Consider the following 12,678-nt stretch of genomic DNA (forward strand, 5'->3'; position numbering starts at 1 on the left):
TGTCAGGGAGTTTCAAGCTATCTGAAATTTAAAATTAAAAGAAGGACTGAGCAATGTGGCAATTTAGCAAAATAAAAGAAGTAATCCTTTAAATAGCACAGGCCTCCATCACACATACTTCAGAAGTATGCTTTCTCCTGCTGATTATACCATGCATAATAAAATGTACATTTTCCACAGCATTTTCATACTCGTTTGCATAAGGCTGTAGCTCATACTGTTTGAGGCTCCTGTCTTTGTAAGGATAATACCCTCTGTGAATTTCCAGTAATATTTCGTGATTTTTTTATTGCTTTTTGTTAGGTGCCGTAACATCATGAAAGTTGCTCAAGCCAAACTTGAAATGATAAAGCCAGATGAAGTAAACATGGAGGAATATGAGGTCAGTATTTCTTATGCTTTAAATTCAGTTGTAATGTGAAAGAGTTATCGGTAAAGCTGAATTTTGTCTACACAAATTTCTTCTTGTCTCAGACCAAGAAGTTAAAACTGGCTATTTATTTAAACACCCCTTATTTGTCCAAAGGCTGCTCTTGAGCTAAAGCTGTTTTTTCCACATCTGTAGTTCCAGTGTTTGAACCATAAATTAGTGTCAGGTTGGAGTCTGTCCTTACTTTGTTAACGAGTCTTGACGTCACTAAGACCATTTTGTAATTTATCACCACATGAGCCACATGGCTTTCTCTATGCAGACACAGCTGGCAGGGAAGGAGGAGAGTGGGCTGTGCCCAGCCTTGCTCCTCTTGAGAGCTGCGTAGCAGGCACAGTCCCGTTTGTGCTTTTCCTCCAGCTGTCTCTGCAGCCATTCCCATTTTCTTAGGAGCAGCAGATTCTTTTCTTTGCCGAGACCATGCATAACCAGCTTATGCATTTAATTTTTCCTCCTGTGTTTAGAAAAACTTGGAGGGAAAGTGCGAATGAATCTTGGACATTAAATAATCGTGACTAATAATTGCTAAAATAATCATCTCACATCTAAAACTAAGCCTGTAGCTGGTTTTCCAGTATCAGTTTCAAGTCTGAGTAATTCTGGTCATTAAGACCTCCTAACAGTGGATATTTATGTCCTGGGCAGGTCCCAGTGCACCACCTATACCTCCTTGTTGTGCTGTTAGGTCCAAACAACTTGATCAGAAGGATAATGGCAGTAATCTTTCCCTCACAAGTCCAGTGACAAATATTCTAATTGCCATTTCTCATTACCTGGTTTAGGACCTACAGTAGATGCTGCTACATTAGTGTGCCTCCCTAGTCCCTGATAGGGAAGGACCCTCAGAGTGGCATTCTGGTTGCATTTTCTTGGCTGTGCAGGGCTGAACATTTTACCGTTTTCTAAATGATGCTGCACAAAGAGAGCAAACAATTTTGGACTTACCCCCACTCCCCACTCTTAGAGCTATCTTCTGTTCTTCTGCAGAAAAGTGCCCCTTTTATAGCTCCTGCAATAGGTAGTTGGGGATTTCTCCATAGGTTGTGTCAGTCTGGTATAGTGAGTTGGCATTTTATGGATGCTTTCTCAAGGTCTTTCTGTTGAATCTGCAAGTGGCTGTGTCTTACGGGGTGATGTCCCCTATTTTATCTTTAATGCACAATTGCAAGTCAGCAATTAACCCTCTGTAGAGAAAGTGCCTTTCTCACCTGGAGCATTTACCGGTAAAGTGAACCAGGAGTCACTTTGTATAAATGGTGATGCAGTAAGATAAATGTTCTGCTCCAGTGCCAACATCTCATCTGAGTTGCATTTGGGATTTTTTAGCACATCCCATGTAAAGTGTTGAGGTTTTTTCTATGTCATTCTTGTATTGAAAATTGAGCTTAATATCTTAATATGCACTTGCTATGACTATTGGACACAAAATTTAAGTGGGGGGGGGTGTGTTTAAAAAAATTAATTATATTTCATTTCTGTGGATGAAGTTCTATTTACCCTTTCTTACATGCAGAGATGGCATCAAGACTATAGACATTTCAGGGAAACAACCATGTTTCTCATGGTAGGATTGGAGTTTTTCCAAAAAAAGAGGTAAGTGGTAGTACAGAACACAAATGCAGTAGAACGATGAAAAGGCAAAATGTAATATTGATAAGTAAAGCTATTTTTTAAATTTAGAAGTGTTTAATGTATTCTTCATTTCAGTTAAGCATTTGTTCAGTCTACTGATGTCTTCAGTCTTGCATCTTCCTATTCATAATTTCCATTTCCAATCTCATTTCCAATTTCCATTATCAAGCCATGTGTTCTTTTCAGAGCACCCTCCACATGCACCCCTGTTCTTCCTTCTGTTCTACTCTTGAGTGCTCTGGGTATCCCTCAGCCCTCCTTCTCTGGCAGCACCTGTACACATACATTTATCTGCTTTTATCAGCAGACACAATTAGTCAAGCCGCTGTCAAGCAGTTTTACCTTCTGCATGAGTCTGAGCCAAAACTCCTCCTATGATGGGCTCCAAAGGTCAGGAAAACAGAACATATTTGAGAAAAACTATCATGTATAACTGTCATAATTGTAGCTGATTGTCCTTAACTCCGTGGTGATTCATTCCCTTCTCTTTTTGAACCAAGTAAGAAATCGTGGCTGTATAAAATGGGTGACATTTATGTACTTAATTCAAAACAGCTCAGATTTATTCTGATCTACACATGCAACAATAATGGTGATTACAGTATAAATGTAGTCAATCACTGATTTTTCATGTATAAAACAATAGGTAGGGAAATTTATAGTGGGAATCAAATTTAATTTTTTGTCTCTTTGTTGTGTAGTAAATTGCTTCATATTTCTCTTTCTTGTCTTGTATCCTCCCAAAAAAGAAAGGCCCCAAACAATACAGGAAAATTTATTGCAAAAGACACAGCCTTGCCTTTGTGACAAGACACGTTTTTATACTGGCTGACACAATGAGCCCAGTCTTGGGTTGTCGTGGAGTTACCACCATGTAATAAACAGTACATTTATTAATAATCTAAATTGAAATATGCTACACTATTGGCCTTAAACAGTTCATGTACAAAGGCTAGTCAGAAGATTGCCTGGCTTATTTGAAAAATAAACACTCTGGTGTTGCTTCATCCCTTAAAGAGGCAAAAATATCACAGGCATTGGTGTGGTTTATAGGAACCCCTGTGCTTCATGCAGTCTAAGCTTGCAGGCAGGTGTGAAACATCTTCAAGTTCCTTGGCACTGGAACTCCAGAGTGGCACCTTCAATTGTAAAATACCAATGTTTTCAGTAAATTTCTTCTTGCCATAACATATTCTGATTATGCCATAGAGGAGAGAGGGAAGCACAGGTTTCTGCTATGTGCCTAAAAAAGTTCTCCATTATTTACAATAACTTGCAGAATTAGGGTGAGGTGTTCATTACAAAACATTCTCATAATTTAGAAAACAAGCTTATGATCACCAATCTTACACTCTAATATAGGTCAGAAATAAAAAGTACAATTTCAGAAGTGTTTCAAGAAGTGCTTGATACAAAGATGGTAGGGCTGAAGTATAGTTAGTGGATGAGTGAGGATCTGGGTATCCAGTGACCCACTCCAAAGGCATCTTGGGCAAATGCTTTCCTGTGTTTCAGCTTCAGGTTCCCAAAGGACTCAGAGATTTACTGAGGTTCCTGCCTTGCACACGAGAGGGCAATGGTACCATCCTTATGCTGGAAATGAGACTAAATTGCTGATCCCTGTCAGTTCCTTTAACACTGAAATCATAAAAACGTAACTTTAAAAATATTTATGAAAGGATAGACTTTCATAGTAGAAATGTGATTTTCATTAGTAGGACTGTTTTGAGGCTTTTTTCCCCTGCAAACCCATGTCTCGACCAACTTTCTTTAGCTTCAATAACACTAAGTGGTAACCTAGCAGTGCTCAATGTCTTGATGGAGCTAAAAGTCGACCTTCATTCAAGTAGTCTCTGATTTCTTTAATTGTATTGTGTTGAACAAACACAAAAATCAACATTAAAGTAGTTTGGTGTATCTTTTTCATGCCTACTTACAGTGGTCATTCGTGATCCCTGATGGTGGGTGACAAGGGCCACTTTTCACTGCAGGTGAAGGATTAAGGGGTCTTTCAGGCAGATCTCCTCTGACTGTAGTTTGGAGTGAGATGTAGTCTGGCTGAGATGAACCTAGCCAGATAATGAGCCTTGGTAGGAGTTTTGCTTGCAGGTCACTCTTCTGGCAGCAACTTAAAAGTGAACAAACTGTAGGTTTTACCAGTTGCCTTTTAAGATTCCTGGAAAGCCAATACAGCTTTTCAGTTTTCACTAAAATGCCTTTTTCAAAGCATTGCTAAAATTTTTCCATTCTGTGCTTTCTGCTTTTTTCCAAAGCCTTGACCCAGTGAGCTCCAGAATTTTGTGAGCAGCTTCAGTGATCTTAGGCTTAGGCTGCACAGGCTTGAGCTTATGTGCAGTTCTGGTGTGAGAAGGCAGAAAGCCAGCCATGTTCTGGGCTGCATCCAAAGCCCCGTGGGCAGCAGGGCAGGGAGGGGATTCTGCCCCTCTGCCCCGCTCTGCTGAGACCCCACCTGCAGTGCTGCATCCAGCTCTGGGGTCCCAGCACAGGAAGGACAGGGACCTGTTGGAGCCAGCCCAGAGGCGGCACCAAGGTGATCAGAGGGATGGAGCACCTGCCTGATTAAGACAGGATGAGAAGGTTGGGGCTGTTCAGACTGAAGGAAGAGAAGGTTGCGTGGGAACTTGAAAGCAACCTTTGACTGAGTATCTGAAAGGAGCCTACAAGAAAGATGGAGAGAAACTTTTTACAAGAACATGGAGTGACAGGGCAAGAGGGAATGGCTTCAAACTGGCAGAGAGGAGGTTTGGGTTAGTTATCAGGAAGAAATTCTTTACAGTGAGGGTAGTGAGGCCCTGGCACAGGTTGCCCAGAGAAGCAGTGGAGGCTCCATCCCTGGAAGTGTTCACAGCCAGGTTGGATGGGGCTCTGAGCAACCTGGTGTAGTGGAAGGTGTCCCTGTCCATGGCACAGGGGTTGGAAATAAATGACCCTCGAGGTCCCTTTCCAACCCAGGCCACCCTATGATTCTATGGATCTGTTTGCTAATTTACGCTGTAGTCCCATTCCTCAGACCCAAGATATATAAGGAGTCTGAGCTTGGATGTACAATCATGATAATCTAAAATAATTTACCTTGCTGTTACATGGCACCACAGTTGTTTCAGGAAAGGGTCACGCACAAGTGAGGGGAGAAGCAAGAAGAGAGCGACTGGAAATAAGGCCACTGCCACCACTGAGTTTTAATTTGCATCAACAGAGCTGTTGACACTAGCTTCATCCTGCAGTTTCACAAATAACTGAACTAAGAATGGAAGAAAAGGTCCTCCTTCTCTGGCTTTATAACCAGCAGTTTCAGTTCTTGTAATCATCTTTTCTTCCCCTTTCCTCCTCCTACATTAAATTTTCAGCTGTTTGATCAGTTTCATTGGTGACCAGTGGTATGAAGAACTTTCATGGGTAGGAAAAATGGACTTGAGGAGACGGTAATAGGACTACTTTTTAAATGAAAGCATCGTTTTTTATTTTTAGGACAAAATGTTGGTGAACTGTAACTCTACTTCTACTACTTAAGCAATAAATATTTCTGATTGCAGGAACTATGAGCAGATCTCATGGTGGAAAACATAGCTTCCAGTAGATTCTGAAATTGTAATGTTGGGATTCATCTTGTTCTTCTAAACAGGGGTATTAGAGGATTAAGCTTTAAGGAACCATTGAGATTTCAATTTTCCCTTATTTTTATATTGTCTCATTGGGAGGTATTACCTCAAGTCTTGAGTTTTTTACTTTGGAAAACTCTTGACATGTATTGAGGTACGCTCTGTGTGCGTACATAATTTTTAGCCTTTTTCAGTAGCTTGGTAATTTGGTTTTGGTAGTTTCAACTTGACCCATGAGCTCATACTCTCATCAGGTGTGAGTGCATGCACAATATCATGTTCCTTTAACCACTCCCTTAGGAAATTTCTCTTCCTATATTTTTTTTTTTATTTGAATAAAAATGAGATATCAAACTGCCTGTTTTTAGGGTAGCTGCCTGAACTGCTTTCAGTGTTTGTCTGTCATAACTGGGTCTCTGTAAATCAAAGAATTGACCATTTCAGGTGTTTGCAGGGGATGGTGTGCAGCAGTACGAGGGGAGACTGTTCATCTGTGCGTGAAAGGATCTCTGTCAATGATTAACTGATAGGTTCTTGGGTCCCCTCTTATTCCTTTTCTACCAATTAGCCTTGCATTTATCTACTGCATTCGGACTAAAGACAGACATATCAACAGTCTAACAGCACTTCTGCTTTTGAAATGCTGTGATGGCTTCTTCCATCACATGAGATTTCAAGCAACTTGGAAGAACTTAGAGTTAATGAAGCTTAAAAATTCACAGTTTTTGTTTTAGAAATAAGGTGACCGCTTTAAGTCTTACTTGCTGAGGTGTAGAACGGTATCAAGATAATTATGGCAACAGAAGCTCAAACCCAATGTGACAAATGCACTCAGGAAAAACTAAGTTTTCATGGATGCTCAAGGCCAATCTAAAGCTAGTTTTGAAGTGAGTGAAATGATACTCATTGGTTTCAGTGAGCTTTGGATCAGAGTTCAGGTGCAATGATCTAACCTAATAATAAAGTAATTTGTTCTAATCTCTGTAAAAGACAAAACTGTATGGTTTAAAAAAACATTATGAAGAGATTGGTGGGGAGGGGTGGACTTGCTGTCCAGCAAGTGGAATTACCTGTTCTTTGAGGAACACAGTTGTTACCTTGATGCAGGTGGTACGTGGATGTTGCATCTAATACTTTTGTTTCTTCACTTCAGCTACATGGAAGCCTTGCTCTATCTTATCTATGCTTACCAGAATAACAAAGAACTCTTGTCCAAAGGCCCGTACAGAGGGCACGATGAAGAGCTGATATCTCACTACAGACGAGAGTGTTTGCTAGTAAGTGAAGGGGGAAGTATATGTCTCAAAAAGTTAAGTTTGCTGCGTAGCTTTAATAAAATTAATTAGTAAAAGAGTGTTGCCATCACGTACAACAAACCCCAAACCTCCCTCCATTAGCAGTTTAATACTGAGGCTTGTAAAAAAAAGCAAAAGTAAAAAAGAAAACATTATTCCCCGCTCTTTCTTTTTTTAATAGCCAATCATTTTCTTTATGATTATAAATAGTGTGCTCACTGCCATCATGTCTGGGCTAGGTAAGAGCAGTGGCTGACAGTGTTGCTGAGCAGACTCACCCTGCTGCCGTGGTTTGATGGGCAGACAAATATTGGGAAAGGCATCAGTAATGATGTTGTGCCTGAAACAAGGGATTTTTTCCTTGTTATGTCACTTTTAACAATAGTGAAAAAGTGAAAGCAGGTGATGGAATCTCAGTCTTAACAAAACAGCTGCAAAATTGGAGTTGGCAGGTATGAAATGAAGTGGCTTGAGGAACAGCACAAGTTCAAGTGCATTAGTAGAGCATATGCATCATGCTGTAAATGTTGAAACAGCTGTGGTTAATACAAATTGCCACGTAATTCTGTAGGAAGACTGTGCTTTAAAATAAACTGATAACAATGCATGGTAGAATGTGAAATGCTGTGTACTTAAAGGCTTTCCTTTTTTTGTGGTGGTTTCTGAAGAAACTAAATGAACATGCTGCAGCACTGTTTGAGTCGGGAGATGATCAGGAGGTAAATAATGGCCTGATCATTATGAACGAGCTTATTGTCCCGTGTTTGCCATTACTACTGGTGGATGAAATGGAAGAGAAAGATATTGTTGCTGTGGAAGATATGAGAAACCGTTGGTGTTCCTATCTTGGACAAGAAATGGAACGTAAGTCATTTATTCTTAAGGCAAAATGCCCTTGTGCACCTCTTTTATAAGTATGATGTTGTCAACGTCTGGAATTAAACCTGTATCTTTGGTACTGTGGTAATGCTTTTTGAGCTACCCTGACTTTTGAATAATCCTGTACACATTTAAATAAAAAGTTTTTCCATGTCTTGCACTGGGGTATCAGGCTGTAAAAGAGACATGCTTTTTGAATGGAAAAGCATTTGTGTTGTTAGACCATCCAAAGGGATATTTATATCAATATGTTACTAGGAATTGATATGTCCTAGTTATTGCTGGTAGGTCTAGAGAATCTGAATTATTCCAAGTGAAACTCCTCCTCTTCCACCCACTAATAAAAAAAAAAGTCAGCATTGGGCAGAAAAAGGACAATTCCACATGCAGACATAAATGCTTATGTTTGTTTTTCTGGTTTGATTTGCAGCCAACTTGCAAGAAAAACTAACAGATTTCCTGCCAAAACTGCTAGATTGTTCTACAGAGATCAAAGGTTTCAATGACCCGCCAAAGTTACCCTCCTACTCCACACATGAACTGTGTGAAAGATACGCCCGAATCATGTTGTCACTCAGTCGAACTCCAGCCGATGGAAGATAAATTCTGCAGACCTTCCTAAGCACATTGTATAAACTTTTTTAGTTCTTAAACCTTGCCTTCCTGTCACAGGGTTTGCTTGTTGCTGCTATAGTTTTTAACTTTTTTATTTTAATAACTGCAAAAGAGAAATGACTGTACAAACTTTAGCCAGACTGCAAACAATTAAAGCTGAGAATCGCATGGCGCTCAGTCGTTTCAACCAGAATTGATGCAACATGCAAGTCTGATCATTATGGCAAAACTGCTTTTTTGCCATTTATCTGTTACAGTATTACTTTGCTTTTATCTTAAGATCCTTTACTTTATCAACAGCTGTCTGGATCATTTTGTGACTGCAACTACTTTAAGTGTCCAGTGCTGTGTAAATACATGGTACTTGGTAGCTTGTAAATGAAAAGAAAGAATAAAGTTTTATTTATGGCTACTTCTGTGTTTGCAAGCAGATACCTTGTATATTATTGTAAAATACGGGTATTTTTAGAAGAGATATGGTATATTGATGGGTTACTCAATTTTATAGACAAGGTTCTTCAGGATTTATGGCCAGTTTCCTTTCAGGTAGTTGGAGGTTACTGTATGTGAATATATTGAAAAACTGTCACAGTATTATACACAATGGTGTTTTGTATATTCTTCACTGGTCTGTATGATACTGCACCTGAGCACTTTAGTGTGCACGTGAATGGCCATGCCAAATCTTTTCTAATAGTAGGGACTGGCTTCTGAAGCAAAACAATAATGGCACCTTCCTTCTATTCTTAGAAAAAAATGGAAGTAAAAAAAATTAAAAGTATTTTCAGTATAAATATATTGCACCCTCTGAGCAAAACTTCTAAAAATTGATTTAGGTAGAGAAAATAAAGGTTTTAAAAAATGGAATTTATGAGGCTTAAGGATTAATCCATTTTTAATTGGTATTTTAGTCATGTAATTGACCAGAAATAAAATCTTAGCGTTAATTCTTTACTTGAAATGGGTTGCTATTGTTGCAACAAAATATCTCAGAAATCTTTTATCTGTCTTAATTAAATTTCTTTTGGAAGTAAAAGAACATATCTATTTGGCTTGTTTTGTAGAACTGAAACACTGTCTGGTTTTAATGAAGAAACTTAATTATTTTGTGGAAAAAGAGATTTAATGCGTCCCTAAGTAATCCTGTTACCTGACACTATTTTGATTCCTTCTCTTTTTAGAAAACGTTTTGTGTTAGATCAGTAAAATATGTGAATATTTATTTGTGTTTTTATTGGAGCAACACAACTTTTCCTTACAGGCTTTCAAGTGGTGTGAATATCTGTTAATAAAGGCCACAGAGGGAGGGGTAGGAGTGATGAAGTTCAGACCACCTAGAAATGCAGTGGGCAGAAATGTGGGCATCTCATATGCAAGAAGCAGCAGAGTTCAATCTCGGCATGTATCAGTCTGAGAAGTTTTTCACTCTGGAGAGACACTGGATCACAGTGTACTGGGAGTAGAATGTGGCCTTCAATTCAGAATCTGTTCAGGGCTGTTCTCCACTCCTCTCTTCAGTATTGCAGTGCTTCATGCTTTTTCAAACTACCCATTTATTTTATCAAATTCTTTTTTTAAAAAAGAATATTGATATTGACCTTTTACAAGTGAAATACTGCACAGGAGCCTTATTTTAGGTCTGAGACTGTTGATGTGTGAAATATCCCTCTTAAGAAAAAAAAGGTATGCTTACCATGAAATGGGAGAGAATACATTTTAAAAGCTTTCACATTTTGCCCCTGTTCCACTTTGATTTGAAACTCAAGAATATGCCTACTTAGCGCTGTATTTTTGAACAAGGTTTTGAACAGATCGCTTCCCACTTTTTCAATAATAGTAAAAGGAGTTAGTTGTGAAAGAGCAACTTTGTTTTGTTATGGCTAACAGGTTTTGAGTTTGCATGTTTGTGGAAGCTTTTAAGGAAAGCTCCCCTCTTACCCTGAAAGAGCCAGTTACCCTCATCTGGTTAATCTTTCATGACAAACACATGGGGAAAGGCACTCTTTCTAAGGTAAAAAGAGAAACTATTTCATTTGGGAAGAATACCTAAGATATTTTAATTGAAGCAAGAAAGGATGAGGTTTGTTCTTTGTTGCAGTTTTTTTTGTTTTCAGTTTCTGAAAGTATGAAAATAATCCATTGAAGTTCATTGTACTGAAGATAAATGTGTATTCCCTTGCAAAGAAACTATTGAGTTGAATTGAGAAGGCAGTAGAGCAGAAATAAATATATATGTATTTTGCAATTTCTATATATTTTAAATATATGAGTTTAAACTTTCAGCAAAATCGTTAATTTTGTCTTAAAAGCCTTGCTTTTCTCACTGCAGTAAGGCAGTTGATAGTTTGGATTCACAATGCCCAGCACTAAACATCTACAAGTAACTGCAAGGTAGTAAAACACACAGTCCATTTGGCTACCTGATACTCTGGGACTGAATTATGTAAGGAGATATGGTCTCTTTGGTATTGTGAAGGTCCTTATCAGGGTTTCTTTTTTCAGTTAATAGAACACAAAAAGATTAAGGAAACTTAACCAAAATTCATTTACAAAATCACCTGCACCATCAGGTGAAAGATGGTGTTTTTTCCAGATGTTGCTTCATACTGAGAAAGACCCTGAGGTGGTCCTTTTTTAGTTAATTGCCTTTTTTTATCCTGCCCAAGCATGTGTCTTCATTTTAGCTTCCCAATTCTATTGCTGTACTTGAAGTGATATTTTGGTAGTATCAAGAATGCTGTTGTTTCTAGTTCAAGCTGCCATAGCAGGTCTGTTAGCCTCAGCCTAGCAGAAGGCTATGAGCAACAGCAGAATTGAGCTGAACAAGTGGAGAGGATGGCAGGAGTCAGTTTGTACTTCTAAGATGTGGTGGTGTTTGGAATCACACCGGACACCAAAACTTGACCTTCGCTATTGAATCAGCTTTGTGGACAGTCTGTGCTTTACTGCAGGAACAGCTTTGCTCTAGAAAACCTGAAGTATGAGCAGAGCCAAAAGCACATGCTTCGTGTTCAAGCATTAACATACCAAAATTTTGTAATGTCTGTATTAAGTATCTTTCAGGTTACTTTTAGGCTACTCCTGTGAAGATTGCAGCTCCAGAAAGGACCTGGACACCAACACACAAGAGACAGCTGGATACTGTCCAACAAACGTAAAGGTTCATAAAGGGAGACAATGGTTGCTGCCCATATTCTTCATTTGTCACGTTTCCTTCTTTCAAGCTCCAGTGAGTCCAAATATCTGTGGGAGGCCTTATATAAGCACAAGGTAAAGAATTTTGATGGAACAATACACCAAGTCTGCCGTGAGTCACTCATCTGTGCAGCATTTTTCAACATAAACGCGTTTTTTTAAAAAATACATATTCTAGGTTTGAATCTAGAAGAATGCCAAAAAAGTGAGTATCAGTCTTGGCAGTGAGAGGAAAGTGGTTTGCATCTTTCCATTTCTTGTTTCTGGAGAGGAGATTAATACAGATACGAAAATGCTCTCATCTAAAGAGGTCTTCTAGCAAAATGCAGTAGATGGAATTCCAAAGGGGAGTGAGTGATTCAAGTGAAACAACTATTTTTCATGTTATTTTAAGCCAGTGTTTCTTTACGTACTGTGTGCTTGAAGATCTTTTGAAGTCCTGATCTTGGTGGATAAGTTATTCACTGAAAACACTTCTAACTGCTAAAGAGCATCTTTTTTTATAGGCAAGAACCAGCAGAACATTCCTGCTTGGTTCAGCATTTCTATTCCCGTTCTGATCCATATGGGAGCAAAGCCCCCGAACTTTTGCAGACACGTCTGTTGCTGCTGTACACACATGTGCTCCAGCTTTATTGTCATGCCCTTAAAATCTTGGACTTGGCTGTGGAATGTTCTCAATTATGAAATTCAGATCTTTGCTGTAAGTAGCAGGAAAGGACTCTTGCCTCTCAAAAACCTCTTTCTTGAGGTAGCACTTTGAAAGAACAGCTTGACTTGCTTTCTGGTGATTGGGATCAACCCAAATCCACTTCTCGCAGGCTGGGAAATGCACAGTGGGAAAGGCTTGTTTTCAGGATGATGGTCACAGGATGGATTTATCATGAGTATTAGGATATGGTCATTCTTCATCACTCTCTTCATATCTAAACTGACGTACCTCTTAAAGTTTGGGCTCCATGGTTCATTCTTTCACTTTTTATTTCCCTCTCCCCTGTTCCCCAGTGAAGTC

At 39.0% G+C, this 12,678-nt stretch overlaps 1 protein-coding gene across 2 annotated transcripts in view; it reads left to right on the top strand.

Moving 5' to 3' along the window:
• The window catches only part of USP25 (ubiquitin specific peptidase 25), an 89,629-nt gene extending 79,936 nt beyond the window's left edge, over positions 1-9,693 (top strand). For both annotated transcript variants that reach the window (XM_039556325.1, XM_039556335.1), the window contains 5 exons: positions 304-382; positions 1,944-2,023; positions 6,836-6,959; positions 7,646-7,841; positions 8,287-9,693. In XM_039556325.1, coding sequence (XP_039412259.1) covers positions 304-382; positions 1,944-2,023; positions 6,836-6,959; positions 7,646-7,841; positions 8,287-8,459 — 652 coding nt within the window. In that variant the 3' untranslated portion in view covers positions 8,460-9,693. The remainder of the gene's footprint in view (positions 1-303; positions 383-1,943; positions 2,024-6,835; positions 6,960-7,645; positions 7,842-8,286) is intronic.
• The last annotated feature ends 2,985 nt before the right edge of the window (positions 9,694-12,678 follow it).

The sequence above is a fragment of the Corvus cornix genome, chromosome 1 (genome assembly GCF_000738735.6).
Source record: "Corvus cornix cornix isolate S_Up_H32 chromosome 1, ASM73873v5, whole genome shotgun sequence".
NCBI classification, from domain to species: Eukaryota; Metazoa; Chordata; class Aves; order Passeriformes; family Corvidae; genus Corvus; species Corvus cornix.